This window comes from Eutrema salsugineum, unplaced genomic scaffold, assembly GCF_000478725.1.
Source record: "Eutrema salsugineum unplaced genomic scaffold, Eutsalg1_0 scaffold_20, whole genome shotgun sequence".
NCBI lineage: Eukaryota > Viridiplantae > Streptophyta > Magnoliopsida > Brassicales > Brassicaceae > Eutrema > Eutrema salsugineum.
In genome coordinates, this window is record NW_006256828.1 from 258,795 (window position 1) to 282,727 (window position 23,933).

Consider the following 23,933-nt stretch of genomic DNA (forward strand, 5'->3'; position numbering starts at 1 on the left):
ATAATTCAAAGTCGATTAATATCAGGTTTCAAAAATATTTATTTTTCCTGTGTGAGTCATTCAATCCTATCTATCTATATTTCATTCAATGATGGCGATTGGCGACAAGAAACGGTCACGGAGATACAAGAGGAACAATAATTAAAGTATAGTGGAGTAGAAAATTCATTTTTTTGTTTTGTTTTTGGATTTTTCTGTAGATCTGTTTTTTTTATTTAATTTTTAGTTTGACCTCGCCATCCAGATATATAAATAAATCAATCAGCCAAAGAGAAAGAGAACGAGATAGAGAGATGGGTTCTTCACAGATAACTCAAGTACTCTTTGTGCTTCTGCTCCTTTGCGTCTTCCCTTGCCTTACCGAATCAGCACTACCTTCTCATTCAATTACTGGTTAGTGTTTCAATAAACACATACATAATCTACTCACATGAATCTAGGTATTGTATAAGTTCAAAAATGTAAATATTTATCTCGTATTCGTGTGTTCACAAAATATAAAACTTACAATATGATTAATTGATCTGTTAAAAAAAAAAAATATATATATATATATATATATATATTGATACCTATTTTTATTTTATAATTAAGACACACAGAGAAACAATCAAAGGTCCATTCTAATAACAATTCATAGACTTGTTAAAAAAATTGGACTCCTAAATTTAACTTCAAGCTGTAAATGGTTTTAGGCTACTACTTATATACTCAAATCAACTTACAGTGTTCGTTTTGTCATTCTCTCTCTTTGAATAAGAGTATAATTAAGACCAATGGGGTTTTAGCCAAAATAAGAAGTAAAAATAGACAATAGTCATCGTTTTCGACTATCAAAAACTTCATCCAGAATTTTATTTTATGTTGTTGTGGAGTGTATAATTGAAGTAGAATGTTAATAATGTGAAGGGAGGAGAATGTTAGATTATTATCAACACATACCAACAAGGCCAGGATATCCACCAAAGAGACAAGATGGTGATCATATTGGTAACACTATAATATTATATATATGTTTCCTCTTAAATTAATTTCATATAATATTATCTGTCTCCTCTTATAGTAAAAATTTCAAATTTGCATATTCGTCTGTAATAATGTTCTGCTGACTTAGTATTTTTATATGAACATCGAATTACAAATTTGTACGTAGAGATTGATGAGTACATAGGGCAAATGGTTGCATAGTTTAGTTTCAATCATCAACTCTTTCCAGTGGTTCGAACCTATATAATTGTGTATTTTCTACGAAACCAATAATTAATCATAGTTTTTAATTCTTTTTGGTTAAAGCATAGTTTTTAATTCTCAAGTACGTAGTTCGATCCTAGGTGTCTAATGGTTCAGAAGTCTGCGTTTTAGGAAATTCCACGGTCAAACTTCGAACATAATACTAATAAAAAGTTTTAATTTATTCAAATGTTTCAAATAGGTTTTTCATCTCCAATATACGTACCTAATCTTTGTGCAAAATTTATCAAAACAATAGGTGGATGATCTATCTCTCTCATGTTGTGTGACGTTTGATGTTAGAAATATGAGTTTTTTTCACACACTTTATAATCTATAAAAAACGGTTATATCAATTATCACTTATCAGTTGCAAAAAAAAAAAAAAACTACAAGTAAACTCTTCTTAAAACGTAATAACGTCTTGTTCTTTTTTTTTTTGTGGTTAATTGAATTGCATATAACTTCAGTTTATAATACAAATATTGCAGGAAGAAAATTGATGGATCACATTGATATAGGAAAATCAATTAGTGGACAAGCTGGTGGACGCAACCAAGATTCAGATTCGCCTATTCCTCATTAATATATATATATATATATATATATATATATATATTGAATTATGTGTGTTAGTTACATAATATGTGAGTGTCATTTACATTTCCTGCCATCACGAAAAATAAGCTTTTTAAAAAGTTTGATCAAATATGTAATAAATGCTTCTAAATTGTGTACTATATCCTAGGGAAATTCACAATTTATAAAGCTTTTTTTATCAAATAAGGGAGGCCAGAATTGGACTGGTTACTATTGGGTATGTTTAGATTTTTCCATCAATCAATTAGCATTTTCTTATTTGTTTCTCATTTGGGAGATAAATGTATGATTTGATGTTTGAGTCGGATTAGCTAATCTTCTCTCCGGTTCGAACCGGGTTGAGAATTTAGGATGGGACCTTTAATTCCTGGTTTAGCAGTTTTAACCGGCTATTCAAAGAGTCCGATTAATTTCTTTTCTGATGAGGATTCATATATGCAACGAACGAATGGAGAATATAGATTTGTTTGTAAATATAGATGATTTATTATTTTTTTTTCAATTTGTTTTGGTTGGTTTATTTTTAAATTTATTACCTCAGTTGTTTTTGAGAATCGCTTGATAACTTATTTGCCTGAATTTTTCATCAATTTCGCCGATCAAAGCACCAGAAACCGATAATCCAAAGAGTATAACTATATAGGTTAACTCCAATGGATCTGCATCCTTCTCTAACCGCTGTTCTTTTATCGCTTAATTCATCCTAAATTAGAATTTGCTGGATGCTTAAATCTCCGATTAAATCAGATCGTTTTTGATCCTTTATCCTAGACATGCCACCCAACGCCATGCATGGCTCTTGAAAGGGGGCTCAAAGAGAGATCAATCTCTTAGCCGAGAGAGGATGATCCTAGACACTCACCACCGGATCTGTTCGCCACCGCCTCAAAACCTATAAAAGACCAAACGAAGAGGAGAAAAAGCTAACTAATATAGACAAAGTTAGAGCTTTATTATCCGATCAAAATCGGAAACTAACAATTTACAGAAAAACTCTGATCATTAGAGAGAAAAAACTTCCTCTCGAAAGATATGAAAGAAAGAAAAGAGAGAAGAGAAAAAAACTCTCATGAGAATCGCCTCTTCGATCGGCTGGACAAAATGATGTTTTGATTTTATATGAAAAAAAAATTTAGGTTTTTGGAATTTTTGTTCTGTTTCTGTCTCCTCCTAAATTTTAAATATAACATTTATTTAGTTCCCAAAATCTCGTCCCGACCCCGTTCCTACAAAAACTCCTGTCCTAAATTCCCATTTGCCTCCAACCCGGTGAACTTTTGTTTGTAGAGATTGTATTGGGCTTAGTGCATACAAAGGAATGCATTTTCGAGGCCCAAAAAGTGAAAAGTTCACTCCCCCCTAAACCCTCTCGGGTCTCCGTCTCTCTCCAACACTGAGCCGGCGAAGCCCATCGCCGTTTGCACCACCCCCACCGCCGGAGGTAAGCCGTTTCCGTCTTTCCCATCTTCTTCTGAAATTTTGTCTTAGTGTTATTGACGCCTGAAATCGAATTTTATGAATCTTCGCGTTGCTTCTGAAAAATCAATCCTTTTTGCAGAGTAATGAAGCTTCTTTCGTTTGCCAGAAGCGTTCATTCTCTCCATTGCATAGTAATCTCACACCGAAGAGTTCCAATCGCTTCTTACTTTACTGATTTTGTGAATCACGTGAACTCATCAACTAGCACGACGAACTTTTCGTTTGTTTTCAAGGAATGTGCGAAGCAAGGAGCACTAGAGCTAGGAAAGCAAGCTTATGCTCATATGATATTGTCTGGGTTTCGACCCACTACGTACGTCTTGAATTGTCTGCTTCAAATGTACACAAACTCTAGAGATTTGGTGTCTGCTTGTATGTTATTCGACAGAATGCCTCTGAGAGATGTTGTTTCTTGGAACACAATGATAAATGGGTACGCGAAAAGTAAAGACATGGTTAAAGCGAGTTCTTTCTTCGATATGATGCCCGAGAGAGACGTTGTGTCATGGAACTCAATGCTTTCCGCGTATCTGCAAAACGGTCAGAGTTTGAAATCTGTTGAGGTCTTCCTTGACATGGGGAGAGCAGGTGTTGAGTTTGACGGTAGAACTTTTGCCGTCATGCTGAAAGTTTGTTCCTTTTTAGAGGAACACAGTTTAGGAATGCAGATTCATGGGATTATTATACGAGTGGGTTATGATAATGATGTGGTTGCTGCAAGTGCGTTGTTGGATATGTATGCGAAATGCAAGAGATTTGATGAGTCGCTTAGAGTGTTTCGTGGTATTCCAGAGAAGAACTCCGTCTCTTGGAGTGCTATTATCGCGGGTTGTGTTCAGAATAATTTGTTGTCCCTTGCTTTGATGTTTTTCAAGGAGATGCAAAAGGTAGGTGGTGGAGTGAGCCAGTCGATTTACGCTAGCATCTTAAGGTCATGCGCTGCATTATCTGAATTGAGATTAGGTGGTCAATTACATGCTCATGCCTTGAAGTCAGATTTTGCGGCAGATGGTATAGTGAGAACGGCGACACTGGATATGTATGCAAAGTGTGATAATATGCAAGATGCTCAGATTTTGTTTGACAAGTCAGAAAATCTTAATCGACAGTCTTATAACGCAATGATCACTGGTTATTCGCAGGAAGAACATGGTTTCAAAGCTCTACTGTTGTTTCACCGGCTCATGTCATCGGGTCTTGGTTTTGACGAGATAAGTTTATCAGGAGTGTTCAGGGCTTGTGCCTTGGTGAAAGGTCTTTCACAGGGGCTTCAGCTTTACAGTTTGGCAGTAAAAAGCAACTTATCACAAGATGTTTGCGTTGCAAATGCTGCTATTGACATGTATGGGAAATGCCAAGCTCTGGCTGAAGCCTTTCGTGTGTTCGATGAGATGAAAAGAAGAGATGCTGTGTCTTGGAATGCGATCATAGCAGCACATGAGCAGAACGGAAAAGAATGTGAAACGCTTTCTCTTTTCCTCTTAATGCTCCGTTCTAGGATACAACCTGATGAGTTTACCTTTGGAAGCGTATTGAAAGCTTGTGCTGGTGGTTCTTTGGGTTACGGTATGGAGATCCACTCCGCCGTTGTCAAATCAGGAATGGCTTCAAATTCCTCTGTTGGGTGCTCTTTGATCGATATGTATTCAAAGTGTGGAATGATAGAAGAGGCGGAGAAGGTACATAGTCGGTTGTTTCCGGGAACAATGGAAGAGCTTGACAAGAAGAGACTGCAAGAAATGTGTGTTTCATGGAACTCAATCATTGCTGGGTATGTAATGAAGGAACAGAGCGAGGATGCTCAGATGCTTTTTACACAGATGATAGAGATGGGCATAACTCCTGACAAGTTTACTTATGCAACGGTTCTTGATACCTGTGCGAATCTAGCTTCCGGTGGATTAGGCAAACAGATTCACGCTCAGGTCATCAAGAAAGAATTGCAATCTGATGTGTATATCTGCAGCACCCTCGTTGACATGTACTCTAAATGTGGAGATCTCAAGGATTCAAGATTGATGTTTGAGAAGTCCTCGAGAAGAGATTTCGTGACCTGGAACGCCATGATTTGTGGGTATGCGCATCACGGAAAAGGAGAGGAAGCTATGAAGCTGTTTGAGAGAATGATACACGAAAACATGAAACCAAATCACGTGACTTTCGTATCGATACTCCGAGCCTGTGCTCACATGGGTCTAATGGACAAAGGACTTGAATACTTCGACATGATGAAGAGAGACTACGGCTTGGATCCTCAGCTGCCGCATTACTCGAACATGGTGGATATCTTAGGAAAATGTGGAAAAGTCAAGGAAGCGTTAAAGCTTATACGAGAGATGCCATTCGAAGGAGACGATGTTATATGGAGAACGTTGTTAGGAGTCTGCGCGATACATAGAAACAATGTAGAGATTGCAGAAGAAGCAACTGCGGCTCTGTTGAGATTTGATCCACAAGATTCTTCAGCTTGTACTCTTCTATCGAATGTATACGCAGATGCAGAAATGTGGGGAAAAGTTTCGGATATGAGGAGAAGTATGAAAGGCTTTAAGCTTAAGAAGGAGCCTGGATGCAGTTGGGTTGAGCTCAAAGATGAACTTCACGTTTTTCTCGTTGGAGATAAGGCTCATCCTAGATGGGAAGAGATCTACGACGAGCTTTGTTTGATTTCTAGTGAAATGAAACCCTTTGGTGATTCATCTTTGGTGCAAAAGGTTGAAGAAGAAGAACAAGACCAATGGTGCTACTGCTAAATGTGTTTACACAGCCAATGGTAAAATAATTTTCTAGTTTGTTTCTCATTTGGGAGATAAATGTAGATGCACAATAAGATTTTAATGTGCTGTTGTTGAATCCTATCAACATTTTTCTTTTTGCAGGATGAGTTTGCGAGTTTGCCGCCTATTATCCCTAATGGCCCCATTGCAATCTACGGCTTGGTGAGCACTATTCTGTCGAGCTGAATGCGCAATCATTGAATCTCTTACCGTTGTGGAAATCTTCAATGATATGGTTACTTTTGTTTTCAGGGTAGTTGAACAGCTGGCAAGATTGGTTCTTGAGTTGTTGCTTTCTGTACAGCTTGAAGCTTGGGTGATTGACGGAATTGTATGAAAGCTTACCATAACACAATCAGGAATGCGGCTTTCTTTGCAAAATGGTTTCTTGAGTTCACTGTGGTTTCTTGATACTCTTGTTGGACAGTACCTGATTGAGAAAGCAAAAGACTATCTTGAGCCATATCTGAGCTAGAGAAACCAACATCAAAAGGCGGTAGTCTTCGATGATGCTCTCAGGATGTTTCGGGAAGATATGCTGGTGAAATTTCCAGATAATGTATGTTGCCTCTTCTAGTTCTTGTCTAAATTCTTGGATTCTTATGTTAATTTAGGGACCATTGTTGACTTGTTCGCTGATGGAAAAGTCTTGGATCAGCTGCTATAAAGGGTTATTGTTTGTTACTATTATTCGTTGCATATAGACACTTCATGTCTTTAGTATTTTGATATTCCTTTAGGTCCCTATTTGGCTGGATCTAGCTAGCAGACTGATGCCTAACGGCCACATTATGGTGAACTGTGCTGAAATCGAAGAAGAGAAAGTCGCAGCAAACGGGAAACCCCAGTTGGTGTTAGATGATTCGGTGTGGATGTTGAATTCTACCATCAAGATCTTGTCAGAAGCATTTCCTGGACAAGTTAGTAAAAATATTTCATCTTCCATCCTCTTGTTACTTGCTCGTTTTGAATGGGAAAAATGTAAAAAAAAAAAAAGATTTAACTCTTTGCGGATTATCTTCGATGCAGGTTTAGCTGGAAGTGAACTCCAGATTCACAAATGATTTATTTGCTGGAAGAGAACTCTCTTTGGGAGCCTAGTCCTCATTCAATATACATATAATGATTTATGTTTGTTAGTATATATATGTATGTGAGTGTCATTGGCTGGAAGAGAACTCTCTATGGGAGCCTATTCCTCATTCAGTATACATATAATGATTTCTATGTGTTAGTATATATATTTATGTAAGTGTCATTGTACAATTTTCAAAAGTATGTATTATATGCACTTCTAAATTAATTTACTTTGGTAGAATGAAATCTTGCGACCTGTCTTTTAACCCCAAACATAAGAAGGATATAAACTGTGAGAGCTTAAATTCAGATTGAAACCGGATAAATATATGACATTTTTGATTCTGAGTTCTCATAAGAATGGCGAAAAATATGAAACAGAAAACTAATTGCAGACCCTTCAAAAAAAAAAAAATACACAAAAGAAACAAGAACAAGCTTTAATTCCTCTCATTCGATAATGGCCTGAATCACTCCTGCACCAACAGTCTTGCCTCCTTCTCTAATAGCAAACCTCATCCCTTGTTCACAAGCAACAGGCACAATAAGCTCCACAACGATCTTAACCCTATCACCAGGCATAACCATCTTCGATTCCTCATCTTTATCATTCATAATCTTAGTCACTTTACCAGTAACATCCGTCGTCCTCATGTAAAACTGAGGTCTATAACCAGCGAAAAACGGCGAGTGTCTTCCACCTTCTTCTTTCTTCAACACATACACAATCGCTTCAAACTTTGTATGAGGAGTGATCGATCCAGGCTTAGCTAAAACCATACCTCTTTGAATATCAGCCTTTTGTATACCTCTAAGCAACAATCCAACGTTATCTCCAGCCATTGCTTCATCAAGAATCTTCTGAAACATTTCAACTCCTGTAACTGTGTAGTTCCTCGTCTCTCTCAATCCAACCAAGTCTACTGTCTCTCCTACTTTCACTGTACCTCTCTCGACACGGCCGGTGGCTACAGTGCCACGGCCCGTGATCGAGAACACGTCTTCAACAGCTAGCAAGAACGGCAAATCCGTCTGCCTCGTCGGAATCGGAATGTAACTATCAACGGAATCCATCAGATCGTAGATTTTATCAACCCATTTGTTCTCACCTCTCTTCACATTCGGATTCGCAGTGAGAGTTTCAACAGCTAACAAAGCAGAGCCAGAGATAATCGGGATATCATCACCGTTGAATTCGTAGGAAGAGAGAAGCTCACGAACCTCGAGCTCAACGAGCTCTAGAAGCTCTGCGTCATCGACTTGATCCTCTTTGTTCAAGAAGACGACCATATCGGGAACACCGACCTGCTTCGCCAGAAGAATATGCTCTTTCGTCTGAGGCATAGGACCATCGGCGCCGGAAACGACGAGGATAGCTCCGTCCATCTGAGCAGCTCCGGTGATCATGTTCTTAACGTAATCGGCGTGTCCAGGACAATCGACGTGAGCGTAATGGCGATTCTCCGTCTCGTACTCGACCGTCGCGGTGTTGATTGTGATCCCGCGAGCTCTCTCCTCCGGAGCCGCGTCGATCTCGTCGTACTTCTTCGCGACGCTGCTTCCGATTGAAGCTAAGGCCATGGTTAGAGCGGCGGTTAAAGTGGTTTTCCCATGGTCGACGTGGCCGATTGTGCCGATGTTGACGTGAGGCTTCTTCCGCTCGAATTTTCCTCTGGCGGCGCGTACGGTGAACGCGCGACGGAGACGGTGAGTGGGAGAGGAGGTGGTGACGGAGAGGGATGTGATTGAAGGGAGGAAGGAGGAGGAGAGGGTAAGGGATTTTGGTTTACAGGAGGTGGAAATGGCGGGAGCAGGGGAGGAAGAAGATGGAGAAGCGTAGGAATAGAGGAGTCTCGAAGAAGAGGAAGTAGCGGCGGGAGACGAAATCGCCATGGGAGATGGGAAATTGAAGCAGAGGGAGAATTAGGGTTTTGTGTGGATTTGGGGGAAATTTTTGAGGAGAAGAGTGGAGATTGTAGTGTCAAGTGTTTTATCTGTAGTGGAAGAAGGCAAGGAGGCAAAGAATGAAGGGTTCTTATTAGCCTATCCGAATTCAGTCTGCTATTTTTTTTTCATTTTTTTATTTCTCAAAAATGAAATTGAAGAACATGTGATTTTGTGAGGTTCCAAAAAAAAAAGAACATGTGATTTTGTGAGGTTCCAAAAAAAAAAGAACATATTATTTTAATTTATTTACTAGGTAAAATATATTTCATACTATACATTGTGAATTTGTTAACTCATCGACTACAATGGTGAGTTTTTTACTAATTTCTTTTTAATAAACTGTAAAAATTTATTCAAACAAAAAAATGCTTCATTATTCTTAAAAACTTAGAATTCAACTATTATAAATTTAATTTGTGTGGCAAACCAACATTCTTTTCATATTTGATCATCTCTTCTGAACTTCCAAGGATTGTGAAAAATGTTAGCTTTTTAGTTTGTATTTCGTTTACTGTTTTGTTTTATGTTTACTGTTTGGTTTTATGTTTACTGTTTGATTTTATGTGTTATGTAATTCAAGTTGGTTGTCTCTTTTACAAAAGATTTTAGTCTCCAAGAGTTTTATGAACTAATCAGCTTAGTTTCTAAAAGGTTTTTATCTTTTCTGGCTTTGCATTTGAAATATGTTTGGTTAATAATAAAATTTAGAATTTGGATTATGTTTGATAAATAATAAAATTCAGATAGACAAAAAAAAATGTTCTTTTCATATTTTCTGTCATGAATCGAGCTAATCCGATTATAAATTAGTTTTAAAATATTAACGACATGTTAATTACATAAATACTGTACAAATATTTGGGATCAATAGTAATTGATTTTTCTTGGAAACAAAATGATTTTGTTTACAAAGTTTCAGGATCAATAGTAATTGATTTTGTATGTCCACTAACAAGATAATAATTGATATGTTCTGTTTATGTTGAAGTTTAAAACTGGAACGCATAAAAAAAAGTATGTTGCTATATTATTTAAATCCATTATATTGCTTCATTATAAGCGTTATTGATTGATTTATGGTGTTCATAGTTATAACTAAAAAGCGTATGGTGAAGAAGATTAGATCGAAATTGGCAAAAAAAGACCAAACTACTTTGTGTTCGTGGCCATTTCCTCGCTTACGTGGTCTCTAGACCAACACGAAGGTCCCTTTAACAAATCGTGTCATTGTTGAAGACACAAAATTTTGAACTATCTATAGCCACAAATCGTGCCGTTTGTGAGTCAATAAACGGCAAAACTCTTTACCGGAACCGATGTCAAAGCCTAGCTTGTGATGTCGAAATGGTTCGAGAGAATCCAAAAACCACTTTTGCTTTTGAGCTGAGACTGTAAATGACATATAACTGAAGGTAGGAAGGAAAAAGGATAAGACTTTAGAGTTTAGACGCAAAGAGATCACTGAAAACTTAAGTAAAAATGGGAGCTTTGAGTTCCATGGCCATCTCTTGTCTACATTCACTTTCTCACAAAGAAAGCTGTTTCCTTTCATATAAAACCTCCCAAATTTCAAAACCCCTGTTCATAAACTCATCTCTGAACAAACCCAGATTCTCAATTTCGTTTTGCCTCAAGCAAAGTGATCGTAATGAGAGGCAAATTCAACAAGAATCTGTCATAGAGGAAGACAATGAAGAAGAAGAAGAAGATTATTGGGTTGTGACAGCCGTGAGAAGCAGATACAATGAGATTGTTATAGTGGATACTGCTGCTTCCAGATATCTTCTCCTTGATTCAACTAGTGAGATTTTTAAAAATTTAAAGTCTTAAAATTTGTATTATCAAATTCCTCTGGCTCTAACTGTCACCTGTTTTCACATTGTGTAGAGAATGTGCATAGTGTTATCAATAAGGGAGGCCAGAATTGGACTGGATCCTACTGGGTAAAGTTAGATTTTTCCATCAATCTTTTGTAAAATGAGCTGCAAATAGCTTTGTCTGTTTCTCTTTTGGGAGCTAATTGTGAATGCTTAATAGCAGCTTTAGAAATGTGCTTTTCTTGATGATTCTTGCAGGATGAGTTTGCGAGTTTGCCGCCTATTATCCCTAATGGTCCCATTGCAATCTATGGCTTGGTGAGAACTATTCTATTGATCTTAATGCGCAATCATTGAATCTCATACCGTTGTGGAATTCTTCAATGATATAGGTACTTTTGTTTTTAGGGTGGTGGAACAGCTGCAAGATTGATTCTTGAGTTGTGGCCTTCTACGCAGCTTGAAGGTTATGAGATTGACGGAATTGTATGTAAGCTTATCTTAACACAATCATGTATCCCACTTTCTTTGCAAAATGGTCTCTTTAAGTTCACTGTGATTTCTTGAATCTCTTGTTGGACAGTAGTTAATTGAGAAAGCAAGATACTATCTTGGGTTATCTGAGCTAGAGAAACCAACATCAAAAGGCGGTAGCCTTCGTGTTCATGTAGACGATGCTCTCTTTCCTTCTCAAGATGTTTCAGGAAGATATGCTGGTGAGATTTCCATATAATGTATGTTGCCTATTCTAGTTCTTGTCTAAAATTCTTGAGTTCTTGTGTTGATCTAGGGATCATTGTTGACTTGTTCGCTGATGGGAAAGTCTTAGACCAACTGCAAGAGGTACTTTAAACGGTTATGGTTGTATATAGACACTACTTGTCTTTAGTATTTTGATATCAATTTTCCTTTAGGTCCCTATTTGGCTGGATCTAGCTAGCAGGCTGATGCCTAACGGTCGCATTATGGTGAATTGTGCCGGAATCGAAGAAGAGAAAGTTGCAGCAAATGGAAAACCTCAGTTAGTGTTTGGTGATTCGGTTTGGATGTTGAATTCTACCATCAAGATCTTGTCAGAAGCATTTCCTGGACAAGTAAGCAACACATTTCATCTTCCATTGTTACTTGCTCGTAAAGGATTTAACCGTGTTTTGTGGATTTATCCTTGATACAGGTAAGCTGGAAGAGAACTCCAGATTCAGAAGGTCTCAACTTTGTTGCCTTGACCGGAGGCTTGCCTGATCTTAGTGACTGGTCTAGCAAAGTTCCTGTCCGTTTAAGCGAAACTGTGAAGCTATGGAAACTCTGCGAGAACCCGTAAGACATATCAAGAAAGAAACCTATCATAATTTGTTCATAATATATAACATTAAAAAGCATATGGGAAAGATTTTGATGGAAATTTGGCCAAAAAGCTAACTTATTTGTGTTCTTAGCCATTTCGTCGATTACGTGTGGCCTTTTAGACCAACAATAAGGTCTCAAATCGTGTCGTTGTATTAAGCATTTGTTCAGGAACCAAATTATGCGGGATGAGTTCAATTTTCTCTTGCCATAAAACGAATGTAAGTTTCAAAACTCTGATATATATAGTACACATCGTGCCGTTTGTACGGTATAAAACGGCAAGGCACTAACCGTTATAGAAGCCAGTACTGCCGACTGATTTTAAAATCAGTCCAAAAGTCACTATTGCTTTTGTGCCAAGATTGTAAACGACACTAATTTGGAGGTAGCAGAAAGAAGGATAAGACTTGGAAAGCAAAAGAGAGCATTTTTGGAAAGAAAACAAAACAAACAAAAATGGCAGATTTGAGTTCCATGGCAGTCTCATGTTTACATTCACATTCTCGCAATGAAAGTTGCTTCCTTTCATATAAAACATCTCAATTTTCAAAACCCTTGTTCATAAACCCATCTCTGAAGAAACCGAGATCCTTAATTTCATTTTGCCTCAAGCAAAGTGATCTTGACGATAAAAAGATTCAGCAAGATTCTAGCAGAGAAGAAGACAAAGAAGAAGAAGAGGATTATTGGGTTGTGACAGCTGTAAGAAGCAGATACAATGAGATTGTTATAGTGGATACTGCTGCTTCCAGATATCTTCTCCTTGATTCAACTAGTGAGCTTTTTTTAAACCAGAAGTCTTATATTTGTATTATCAAATCCTCTGATTTTACAATCTATGTTTTTTTCTTCCCATTATGTAGAGAATGTGCATAGTGTTATCAATAAAGGAGGCCAGAATTGGACTGGATCCTATTGGGTATGTTAGATTTTCCATCATTGTTTTTGTGTGTAAATCAAATATAGCCTTGTTTTTTTTGTCTCTTTTTAAATGTATTTTTGTTGGATTCTATCAACACTTTGTTGCAGGATGAGTCTGCGACTTTACCACCTATTATCCCTAATGGTCCCATTGCAATCTATGGATTGGTGAGAGCTACTAGACGAATCTCAAAGCGATTCTGCCTATTCATTAGCATCTCAAAACTGTCTGAGATGTACATGAAAAAATGGGTTTGTGGAGATTGTTAATGATGTGATTACTTGTGTTTTTAGGGTGGTGGAACATCTGCAAGATTGATGCTTGAGTTATGGCCTTCTATGCAGCTTGACGGTTGGGAGATTGATGAAATTGTATGTTATATCTTTCTTGAGGCATCTCGGTTTGCCTATATAAGGAATCTTGAGTTAACTGTGATTTCTTTTATGGACAGTAGTTGATTGAGAAAGCAAGAAACTATCTCCGGCTATCTGAGCTAGAGGAACCAACATCAAAAGGTGGTAGACTTTGTGTTCATGTAGATGATGCTCTCTCTCCTTCTCAAGATGATTCAAAAAGATATGCTGGTGAGAGATTGATTACTCTATGTTGCACATATCTTCTTTTCTCGTTCTGAATTCTTATGTTAACAAGAAATGCTTTAGCCATCATCGTTGATTTGTTCTCTGATGGAAAGGTCTTAAATCAGCTGCAAGAGGTACTTTTTTTAAAACGGTTATATATAGTCACATATAAGCTCTTTGTGAGCATTTTTCGAGATTTGAGTTTTGTGCAGGTTCCAATATGGCTTGATGTAGCTAGCAGGCTAATGCCTAACGGTCGCATTATGGTGAATTGTGCTGGAATCGAAGCAGAGGACGTTGTAACAAATGGGAAAATCCAGTTGGTGTTAGGTGATTCGGTGTGGATGTTGAATTCTACCATCAAGATTTTGTCACAAGCATTTCCTGGACAAGTAAGCAACACATTTTGTATCTTCCATTGTTACTTGCTTGTGAAAGATTTGATCACATTTTGTGGATTATCCTCGGTTCAATGCAGGTCAGCTGGAAGAGAACTCCAGATTCACAAGGTCTCAACTTTGTTGCCTTGACCGGAGGCTTGCCTGATCTTAGTGACTGGTCTAACAACGTTCCTGTCCGTTTAAGCGAAACAGTGAAGCAATGGAAACTCTGCGAGAATCCTTGAAACATATGGATGTTTTCGAGTGTGCATCTATAACATGTGAAATCAACCAGTAAAAGGTTTTAAGGAACTGAGCTAAAAGTTCAAAGATTTGACCAGAAACTCAAATGTGAATAGTGAAAAGTTGTATGATTTTGTTATATCAAATGATTTGAGATTTATTAACTAAGCAAGTTTGCTCCTTTTGCTCAGTCTTAGGTGCATAAAAGGAAAAACAACAAAAAATGGTAATATTTATAAATTTGACATATGAAATCTTCAACTCAATTATCTGAGTGTTCCTTATGTTGACATTGACAGACAAAACTTTGACTTTTTGAGTTAAAAGGTTCTGAATTGAGCTGTTACTATCAGTTTTTAGATCTTCTCTTAAATAGATTCAAAACACTTTTTAAGTGATTTTTTTTTTTCAGTTACTTCCTTTTGTCAGACAATTTTTTTGGACCTTAAAAAAGCTAAAGATGCTGTTTTGGTCTTTCGTCACTATCAATTATGACTTAAGTCATAACAATATTCTACTTTTGATTCAAAATTCACGAAGCGTTTTTTTTAGTTTGGAGACTTTTGGAGAAATCAGACCTTTTAGGAAGCCGGAAAAAATATCGTCCCGGACGACTATGACTATATTCCCGCCCTTGTAGTGATCTCACGCGCCGCCCTATGACTTCGATTAATTAATTGTTTCTCTCACGCGCCAGGTTGTTTGATGTTAGATCCGGATTAGCCGATCTTCTCTCCGGTTCGAACCGGGTTGCGAATTTAGGATGTGACCTGGTTTAGATGTTTTAACCGGCCATTTAAAGAGTTCGATTAGTTTTTCCTGGTGTAAACGAATCGAGAATATGGATTTGTTTGTAAATAATATAGACAACTTATTGTTTTGTTTTTACCTATTTGTTTTGTTTGCTTTATTTTAAAATTAATTACCACAATTGTTTTTTGACAATCGCTTGATAACTTATTTGCCATAATTTTTTTTTCAGTTTTTATTTCCTTTATATTCGCTTTAGGAAATGTGAAAGGTGATGCAAGCAACCCAAAAATTTAATTATTGCCTTTTTCTCTTTTTTTTTTTCTTCGGAAAACTCGAAAAGAGGACTTACCAAGACGCACCTTTGCCTTTCATTTTTGTACACGAGAAGAGTAGGACAAGAAAAAAAAAATTCGGAACACGGCAAAGAAAAATATAATCATATAATAATATAGATAAACAAAAAAATGAAAAAGAGAAAGGCTTCGACCATTAACACGCTTTCATACGTGCGTCAATTGCGATCCACACGTGCCTACTCTGAATCAGAATCCAAGTTTTCCATGCCTTTTAATCCTCTTCGCTTCTGCTGCTGCACAAATATTAATCACCACAATATTTGATCAACAAAAACCAATCCAGAAGTTAATTATTGATTACTTGTAAACTAATTTTCATGATTCTCGCAGAGTAGTTCCCATGTCTTGTCTAGTTTTCTAAATTTATTTTCACCAAAATACACATTTCGGTTTTTATTAAGGCCACCAAATTTTCTCAATACCAAGATCCATATGAATGCAATTGATAACAATAAGACTTTAGATCCATCTTCTTATGATCTTCTATGCTTCTAAGTTCTTGAAAAACTTGCAAAACCAGAATTTGGTAAAGTTTCTTTTTTTTACCTTCTTCGCACTTTTCTTCTCTCTAACTTCATACCGACTTTTGTTCAAATCAGACATATACATCCCTGGAAAACAAAACTGCCAAGAAACAAAAACCACCAAAGATTTCAAAACCATTTTCTTGCTTTTCACAGAGTTGAATTAAAGAAAATGAAGATGGAAAAATAACCTGAAGGCCTTTATCGATGTTCTTGGCTCGTTTTCTTGGTCGATGAGGGAGTTTTGTTCCCTTCATAGCCAAGAAATCTTCTTCTTTCTCTTTTCTAGACAAAGCAATGTAGATTCTTGGCCACTCTTTAAATTCCACTTGTGTAGTTGTTTTCTCTCCATTATTCGTCTCAATCTCTGAGTGAATCTGAGCCGTTGATTCTGATCGATTCATCCTTTGATGATGATTATCTAACCCGTTCTGTCTCTGATGATGATGATGATGATCCTTGCCGTTTGATCTAGTTTCAGTCTTCTCCGGAGAAGGAGTAGATCGTTTAAGACCACCGTTGGCCGATCTGGACACCATACGACCACCACTAACTCCGATGTTTCTTGACGGTGAACCGGTGACTGATCTATCTTCTAGATGCCTAGGCATGATCAAAATTAGGAATTTTTTTTAAGTTCAAAACCCACAAGCTATAAAGTTTCAAACTTGATGAATGATATTTTTATTTATTTTTTGTTACCAAAACAAAAGTGAAGAAATTTACGGAAGAGAAATACCCATTAAAAATTAAGAGTTTCTGAATCGGATTAAAAAAAAAAAAATACCCAGAGAGATGTAAATATAAAAAATAAACAAAAAGGTTTCTATTTGCCAACTCAAGCTAAGGATCTATCAACCTTTTCTTTTGACAATAAGTGAAAAATTTAAGAAAGAAAATAAATACCCACTTTATTATCAGATGTAAAGAGAAAGCGCAGACCAAATTAAAACCCAGAGATGTATATTTCCTAATTACCCAATCAATCTAAAGGATCTATCAAAATTGTCATTTCGAAGAGAGATGCCAAAAAAAATTTTGGAAGACTAGGTCAAAGAAAGGCAAACGAGAAATTGGAGATCTCTTAAGATTAAAGAGATGATGATACAAAAATCTTTATAATAATTTACCATAAATAAAACAGTAAAAATGCTACACACAAAGCAAAACAAAATAAAAAACCTAGACACAGAGTTTTGGAAAAAACAATGAACATAAAAACTCTGCTTGTTTTTCCAAGGGTATTAAAGTCAATTCACAAAATTGTTTTTTATTGATCAAAACCTAACTTTAGTAAAAGCAATCAACATATGAACCAAAAAAAATGATCTCAATAACAAACGAGAAAAGTAAATTAACATAATCAAATCCAAGTATAGCAAAAAAAAAAAAAATTGTATCAGTGACTCCAGATAAATAATAATACTATATAGATGTAGCCAAGAAAATTAAAATAATGAAAAGAAAAAAGACACGCTTGTAGAAATAAACCAAAAGAGAAACAAAACCAAAAGAATTTTGAAATTTTGAAAGCTCTGTAAAAAGGAAAATCCAGATCGAGAATATCAAAAATGAGAAATAAAGAAATTGGGTAAAAACCTGGTAGGGACGAATCTAGATGATTCCTTGCCGATGACGAAACCGCTTCTCGGATTCGTGCTCCGTCCTCCGCCGCCGCAGAGAGGCGACGACGACAGAGACGGCGGCGGCATAATAAGATTCGTCGATCTTCTCTGAATCCTATTAGATTGGATCAGATTTTGTCCCGAGGAAGAAGATGAATCATCTGCAGCAGCGACGGAGACGGATCGGATCTCGGTTCTGGAGGCACGTGATCGTTTCCGTTGTCCCCACTGTAACAATCCATCTCCTCCGCCTCCGCTGCCGCTAGGGTTTGTAGTGGAATCGTGAGAGAGATCTTCTTCTTGTTGTTGTTGTGTTGCGGTGGTGATAGAAGTGGATCTGAATCGGAATCCTTTGGGGACTCCGTCGAGATTCGAGCTGCTAATGGTGGTGCTCGTCCCGTTGAATCTTCCTACTCCGGTTGAAATCGCGGCGGTTGTGGCTGTTCCTCCGTTATCGATGGATCTGGAAGGTGAAGGTCTTAAGTAGGGCTTTTTGGTATTTGTAAGAGGAAGATAATCTGGGCTTACTCTCTGATACCTGTGAAAAATTGGTTTAAATCAAACAATCAGATCAGTAAGAAACCAAAAAAACAAAAAGCTTGAAAATGGAAGAAGATTTATTAAATCGAGAAATTTGGAGAATGCTTCTATGCTTATGGAGGTTTTTCGAAAATACAAGGTTTTCTTCTTCGTCTTCTTCATGAGTCTGTGATTTTAGATTTTTTGGAAGTGAAATTTTAGATGAAGAATTTGATCTTATTGTGATCAAAAAGTAACCAAAACCAAAGAAAGGAGATCAAAATTTTCAATTCGTTTACTGTTCATAAAAACCATGAATCTGGAGTTTTCAAATCAAACCCAGATCCTACAAAACCTACACGAAGGTGAGAAAACAGAAAACCCAAAAAAAATACCAAAATCAACTGAAAAAAAATCAGGAGAAGAAACAAATAGAGAAAACGATGAATAAGCACAAAAAAAAATCAATCGAAGAAGAAAGAGAGGAACCTCATCATTATTAAATATACCCAAGTGAAAAGAGAAATCCGATTCGAATTTCAGTAATGATAAGTTTTTCTGATTCCGATCTGCGAGTAGTTTTCAGATTCGTTCAGTTCTTATCCTCCATTGATTTTTATCACCGATAGAACGTCGAAGAACGAAAATCTCTCCTCCGTCTTCTTCTTCTTCTTATTCTCGTAGCAAACACCAGAGAGAGAACAAAAAAAATAGAAAGAAAAACCCAAAAAGGCTATGAAGAAGAATATGTGTAGAGAGAGAGAGAGATAGAGAGAGAGAAACGAAGGAGAAGAGAAATGGAGGCTCTGCGTTTACAGTGAGGAAGAAGAAGGGGAACGGAAGGAGAAATAGTGGGTGCGTTATTGTGGCGATTTCTTTTTTTATTTTTATTCTTTTGTCAATTAAATTTTGTATATTGCTTCTTTAGTCACTGGACTTTCTATAGGATTCGGTTTATGACGCAACATTTTTCATTTTATTAATATTATTTACTCAATTGACTGTTTTCGAATTCGGCCCACTAACGACCCACTGAACCCGATTGCAAATCTACTTCATTTACAATCATATGTGAGTGAGAAATTATTTTGGATCGCGATTGAAAAGATTAAAGTTCTGGTTGGTTTAAACGCAGCGATTATGGTTGTGAGTGCAAGTGCGAGAGTTTGCGGAAGTGAATGATTGCAGTTTTGAGTGTTATTAAGTGGTTTACACGAGTAGTTAAACTTTTTAGGGCAAGTTCGTTTTGCGAGATACTTTTGACTGGCAAACCAGCGGATGTTTTAGTGGTTAAACATAAAAAGGTTTTTAGTGAAAAAACCCCTCAACTAAGTTTGAATCGGATAGAAATCCCTCAACTATTTTTGTAATGTAAAAATCTCTTAACTAAGTTTTCGTAATAATTTAGCCCCTCCGTGAACAGTACCATCAAATCTTAACGGATTACAGTTAAATGAAAACATGATGCTTTGTATTTTATAAAAAAACGAAATGACTTCAATAAAAGAAAACCCCAAATCGATTTGAAACTAAAAATCCCAATTTAAAAATTAGGGTTCCTCATTCAATTTGAAAAACTTTTAAATTCTTCTTCTAAATACATTTGTTAGAGGAAGAAGAACAAGGTTTTACACATCAAATTAAAACAGCTGCCTCATATTCTTCCAAGCTTCAGATTTGTGATTCTTTCTCCTCTTTCTTCCAATTTGCGAAAATATTTCTCTCAATTCAAGGGCTTTTCTCTCATAATCAACACAACAAATCATTTCCAATCTCACCCAATTGACTTCCAAACCATAAAAACTACTTAGAATCACACTTTCAAAAATTAGGGTTCATCAATTTAGGTTTAAGAATTTAGGAATTTAAGAGATTATGTTTGATTTGGGATTCTTATATCTGGCTTTCGAAAAGCTTGTTGTTTATAGTAAAAATCATGTAGTTTTTGCTAAAAAAAAGAACGATTTGTTAAGATTTGACGGCGCTGTTCACGGAGGGGCTAAATCATTACGAAAACTTTGTTGAGGGGTTTTTACGTTACAAAAATAGTTGGGGGTTTTTATCCGATTCAAACTTAGTTGAGGGGGTTTTTTCACTAAAAGCCCAACATAAAATTACCAAAATAAACATTATATATAATTATAAAAATAAATAAAAACTATATTAATATGCTAAATATCAAAATCACTAATTCAAAATAATTAATAATAAAAATTATAAATAAATACTAAATAATTATTTTAAAAAACTAATAAATTTTATAATGTCATGTTTAATTTCTGTTGTTGGGAACATAACCTAAAATTGTGTCTACTAGTATAATAAACTGGAAAAAATTTGCTCCAATACGTGGATCTTTTGGATTTGTCTTATGCATGGTGTAAAATTTCTTTAATTGATCTAATCGATTTTTTGCGTGACTCCAACTTAAAATTAACTTCAAATTGCTCAGTAATATTCTTTAGAATACATTCTTTTTAGAGTACACCCAAAAATTTCTTCAAAGATCTTTAATTTATTTTTCCACAATGATCCGTTGAAATAATGCACATATCATCTCATTTGACTATGTAACTTTCTGAAGAACAAAAAAAGAGTTATAAGAAACTAATTTTGTAATTAATTGTGTTTAACGTGATCTTTCATTTTTTATAAATGTATATTTTTTATCTAACCGATACCGTCCGCAACCGCAAACGCTGGCGGGAAACAGCTTTTAGATTTCAGCAGTATAAAACGATATGGAGCGGTTTACAGTAATATAAAACGTCATTAACCACTACCAACCGCAAACGCAACGTTTGCGGATAATAATGGAAGTAGAAAAATCTTTTGGGCTGTAAACAATGGCGATAAAAGTAATAAGTAAGATAAAATGATAAAAGATTGTGGTATTTTTATGAGATAATAGTTTAGTTTTAGATCCAATTAATAAAAGATAACAGTATAATTAAAAAAAACCCCGATAATTCTATTGATAAATATTGCAAAGACAAAATAAAATAAATACTTTTCTGTAATGGTATAAAGTTTGTATCGTCAAAAAAATAATTTGTATGATATAACTGATTTGATATTCAACCCATTAGTTGGCCCATTAAAACCCACGTCCAAATGTTGCTACTTGTTTCCAATTATTGTTGAGTGCAAAAATGGATTTGCTCATTTTCAATTATTGTTGAGTGCATATTGTGACAAAGACTACTTCCAAAGTGATACAACATCCAACCACAATCGGACCAAACTAGTCAAGAGCCGGATTAAGATATACTAATCATTTATGAACCATAATATGGTAACGAGTAAGCATACTTCATCACAAATACAACTAATCTATGAAAAAAAGTGTGAAACCAAATTGATCATGATAATCTTTTCGAATCAAGTTTGATCATAACAAGCTACACTTTCTCACAAAACTATTGTCATAATTCAATATCCAAGAGAAAAGTTTCTAATCAAGGATATGATTATGTATTTGAATAGAGGAATAATAATCTGCTGGTTATTATTAAAATACATACTGCATCCAGTTATTTTGATATGATCATGTTTTAACCAGGTCATTTGAACGAAGTTTGATTTAATTGGTCTATAGTCAAAACGATGATCTTAAACCCATATATACACTCTAAATAAGTTTGGATCAAATGATATTAAAAAATTTGTAAAGTAGTATAACGAATAAACAGTAGTTTTTCATTCAAAAATTGTGCACCTTAAAAAATATTTCTTTTTGAATTAAGAAAAATTATTTAAAAGTTAAGCAAAATGTATTAATATGAATAACACAAAGAAATTTTTCTCTTTTTTGTGAAGACATTTTCTTTTCTTTATTTCTCCACGATGAGACCAATGAGTGTCTTTGCAAACTCCATTTACTTTATAAAGTTAAGAGTGGTTTTGATGTTGCTAAATCCAATTTCTGAGTCATATATAACATTGTTGACTACGTGTTGAATAGACAGCTTCTCTAGTAACTGAATGCTAACCCCTATGTTTAAGAGAGTTTGTACGGCTCGCACCACCAAAATAGCCCAGCAAGTACAAGCAAATAGAGTGGTCATCATATAAAACTTAAGCTTATTTTCCCCTTCTTTATTTTGTAGTTTGGAAAAACAAATATTCATATTGCCAATGCCCTTAGGCCTATATGCTCTTAAACAACATTTCAAACTTTTTGTTTGGGGTTCATTAGGGTTCAAATGGATTATATCATTGACTCTAAAAAGGAAATTTATAAAATATAACTAACTTTTATAAAAGAGTGAATTAGGCAAATAAACCAAATGAGCAACGAAATTAGGTAAATGACCAAGGGCCCACAAACAAATATTAACACTGTGTTCTTGGTCATCGACAATGACATTTTTACCCCCCGATATTTTGCCAATGCCAGACATGAACAGAGGCTTCTGACGGTAAGTACAATTGATCGGGTGGCTAGAGATATTTGGTAGACTAGGGGCGATATTCCTGCGTAAACGAGGGCCATATATTTTTTTCCCGCCGAAGAAGCATTAAATGCAAGGATATGCTGAAGATTGCTTCGACAATTGGGCTTATATGCGATGTATGCGTGTAAGTATAGGACACTAGGGTTTGTTAACCTGCTATATAAGGAGTTATCGTTGTCAATTGAGAAACGTCGCTGTTAAACTTCAAGAGAAAAAAACGCACCGAGTAAAAAGCAGATAAATCCAGAGTTTCCATTGAAGAAATAGTTGACTCTCATCCAAAAGAAGGTAAGATCACGTACTCTTAGACCATATGTAATGGAGGTCCTACATTTATTGTTGGGTTGTATATCTGGAAAGATTGCTTTTATTACAACACTTATTGAATCCTCGTACAACTTTAATGTTACCAGTGATAGTCTAGTAAATGTGTTAGTGATTATGTACTAAAAACTAGTGTATGACTCGTTATGAATGTCTCTACATCCTATTGTGGTCTCTAACAGTTTTGTTTTCTCGGTAACCAGCCAGAAAAATGGGCTGTGTTGTAAGCTTTGTTCGAGGAGTGTGGAAGAAAACCGCGAATGGGGAATGGGATTTTCAAGAAGATTCGGCGGAGACTGTGTACGGGATGATAGTGCAAGAAAACGAAACGTTCGAGTCGCTGGACGGAATGGTGAGGGAGCGCTACAAAATTCCAAGGTATGAAATGATGGCGCTGACCTACAAACTACCGGAGGCTATGGTGGGTCCTTTGGGAAAAAAAGCTGCGCCACAGGACATCGCAACCACGGCGGACGTGGAGCTATTCATGGCCGTTAAAGTTGATTTTGATTCGCTTGCAATCTATGTGACTCTCGGGGTTTATAATGTCGAGTGTTATAAGTTTCAGAAGCGACACAACCTAACGGTTGGAGGTCCACCTCTGGGGTTTGAAGGTGTTCAGCCAACTTTGCCCCGCTCATTTCCTGCGTGTACCGGTAATCATTTTGTTAACGTCAAACAAGAAAAGATAACTGATATGACTTGCGGTGGATTTGACGATGTTAAAAAATTTTTGGGAAGGGGTTGTCGAGGGTGCTATATTCCGTATAGCAGATGGTGCCGCAAAAGAAATTTTCACGGACGAGGAGAGGCGTTTCCTGGAGGAGATACATGAGGCTATGACCTGCATGGAGTCCTCTTACGGGGTGCCCGTGGGTGGGGGACACAGCTCGTCTAGCAACTCCTCGGGGGTTCTGTGTTTGATGCTCCCAGATACAAGCTTGAACATCACAACAATCGGAAATGTAGACGGCG

General features: G+C 36.3%; 6 protein-coding genes across 8 annotated transcripts; 4 read left to right on the top strand and 2 right to left on the bottom strand.

Moving 5' to 3' along the window:
* The first annotated feature begins 251 nt into the window (after positions 1–251).
* LOC18016147 lies at positions 252–2,013 on the top strand. The gene is made up of 3 exons (XM_006398014.2): positions 252–393; positions 910–990; positions 1,722–2,013. Exons 1-3 carry the CDS (start codon positions 294–296, stop codon positions 1,814–1,816), a joined length of 276 nt encoding a protein of 91 aa, XP_006398077.1. The 5' UTR covers positions 252–293; the 3' UTR covers positions 1,817–2,013.
* A 1,180-nt stretch (positions 2,014–3,193) lies between these two features.
* LOC18016149 (pentatricopeptide repeat-containing protein At3g02330, mitochondrial) lies at positions 3,194–7,288 on the top strand. The gene is made up of 6 exons (XM_024155317.1): positions 3,194–3,271; positions 3,389–6,082; positions 6,189–6,248; positions 6,339–6,645; positions 6,827–7,006; positions 7,116–7,288. Exon 2 carries the CDS (start codon positions 3,393–3,395, stop codon positions 6,060–6,062), a length of 2,670 nt encoding a protein of 889 aa, XP_024011085.1. The 5' UTR covers positions 3,194–3,271; positions 3,389–3,392; the 3' UTR covers positions 6,063–6,082; positions 6,189–6,248; positions 6,339–6,645; positions 6,827–7,006; positions 7,116–7,288.
* Positions 7,289–7,449: 161 nt separating this feature from the next.
* Positions 7,450–9,156, bottom strand: LOC18016150 (elongation factor Tu, chloroplastic). The gene has a single exon (XM_006398017.2). The coding sequence runs from the start codon at positions 9,054–9,056 to the stop codon at positions 7,614–7,616; it is 1,443 nt and encodes a 480-aa protein (XP_006398080.1). The 5' UTR covers positions 9,057–9,156; the 3' UTR covers positions 7,450–7,613.
* Positions 9,157–10,519: 1,363 nt separating this feature from the next.
* Positions 10,520–12,453, top strand: LOC18016151. Its single transcript, XM_006398018.2, has 8 exons — positions 10,520–10,911; positions 10,998–11,053; positions 11,186–11,245; positions 11,336–11,413; positions 11,514–11,643; positions 11,718–11,770; positions 11,842–12,021; positions 12,102–12,453. Exons 1-8 carry the CDS (start codon positions 10,590–10,592, stop codon positions 12,246–12,248), a joined length of 1,026 nt encoding a protein of 341 aa, XP_006398081.1. The 5' UTR covers positions 10,520–10,589; the 3' UTR covers positions 12,249–12,453.
* A 233-nt stretch (positions 12,454–12,686) lies between these two features.
* Positions 12,687–14,421, top strand: LOC18016152. Its single transcript, XM_024155311.1, has 8 exons — positions 12,687–13,049; positions 13,138–13,193; positions 13,304–13,363; positions 13,490–13,567; positions 13,651–13,780; positions 13,859–13,911; positions 13,990–14,169; positions 14,256–14,421. The coding sequence occupies exons 1-8, from the start codon at positions 12,731–12,733 to the stop codon at positions 14,400–14,402; spliced, it is 1,023 nt and encodes a 340-aa protein (XP_024011079.1). The 5' UTR covers positions 12,687–12,730; the 3' UTR covers positions 14,403–14,421.
* A 1,035-nt stretch (positions 14,422–15,456) lies between these two features.
* Positions 15,457–19,041, bottom strand: LOC18016153. 3 transcript variants are annotated; one of them, XM_024155319.1, is made up of 5 exons: positions 18,667–19,041; positions 17,633–18,196; positions 16,225–16,636; positions 16,056–16,133; positions 15,457–15,736 (listed from the first exon to the last, which is right to left on the bottom strand). In XM_024155319.1, exons 1-5 carry the CDS (start codon positions 18,672–18,674, stop codon positions 15,686–15,688), a joined length of 1,113 nt encoding a protein of 370 aa, XP_024011087.1. In that variant the 5' UTR covers positions 18,675–19,041; the 3' UTR covers positions 15,457–15,685. The 3 variants fall into 3 exon arrangements, with proteins under 3 accessions (XP_024011087.1, XP_024011086.1, XP_006398083.1); XM_024155318.1 differs by having other exon boundaries at positions 15,457–15,739; XM_006398020.2 differs by having other exon boundaries at positions 15,457–15,742; positions 18,667–19,039.
* Between the last annotated feature and the right edge of the window lie 4,892 nt (positions 19,042–23,933).

Coding starts and splice junctions, on each gene's coding strand:
- LOC18016147 (XM_006398014.2), top strand. CDS start 294: ATGGGTTCTTCACAGATAACTCAAGTACTCTTTGTGCTTCTGCTCCTT. Junction 394..909: donor ACCTTCTCATTCAATTACTG/GTTAGTGTTTCA, acceptor AATAATGTGAAG/GGAGGAGAATGTTAGATTAT. Junction 991..1,721: donor ACAAGATGGTGATCATATTG/GTAACACTATAA, acceptor CAAATATTGCAG/GAAGAAAATTGATGGATCAC.
- LOC18016149 (XM_024155317.1), top strand. CDS start 3,393: ATGAAGCTTCTTTCGTTTGCCAGAAGCGTTCATTCTCTCCATTGCATA.
- LOC18016150 (XM_006398017.2), bottom strand. CDS start 9,056: ATGGCGATTTCGTCTCCCGCCGCTACTTCCTCTTCTTCGAGACTCCTC.
- LOC18016151 (XM_006398018.2), top strand. CDS start 10,590: ATGGGAGCTTTGAGTTCCATGGCCATCTCTTGTCTACATTCACTTTCT. Junction 11,414..11,513: donor GTTATGAGATTGACGGAATT/GTATGTAAGCTT, acceptor GTTGGACAGTAG/TTAATTGAGAAAGCAAGATA. Junction 11,771..11,841: donor TCTTAGACCAACTGCAAGAG/GTACTTTAAACG, acceptor ATTTTCCTTTAG/GTCCCTATTTGGCTGGATCT.
- LOC18016152 (XM_024155311.1), top strand. CDS start 12,731: ATGGCAGATTTGAGTTCCATGGCAGTCTCATGTTTACATTCACATTCT. Junction 13,194..13,303: donor ATTGGACTGGATCCTATTGG/GTATGTTAGATT, acceptor ACTTTGTTGCAG/GATGAGTCTGCGACTTTACC. Junction 13,912..13,989: donor TCTTAAATCAGCTGCAAGAG/GTACTTTTTTTA, acceptor AGTTTTGTGCAG/GTTCCAATATGGCTTGATGT.
- LOC18016153 (XM_006398020.2), bottom strand. Junction 16,134..16,224: donor ACATCGATAAAGGCCTTCAG/GTTATTTTTCCA, acceptor GTTTCTTGGCAG/TTTTGTTTTCCAGGGATGTA. Junction 15,743..16,055: donor AGAAGAAAAGTGCGAAGAAG/GTAAAAAAAAGA, acceptor ATATTTGTGCAG/CAGCAGAAGCGAAGAGGATT.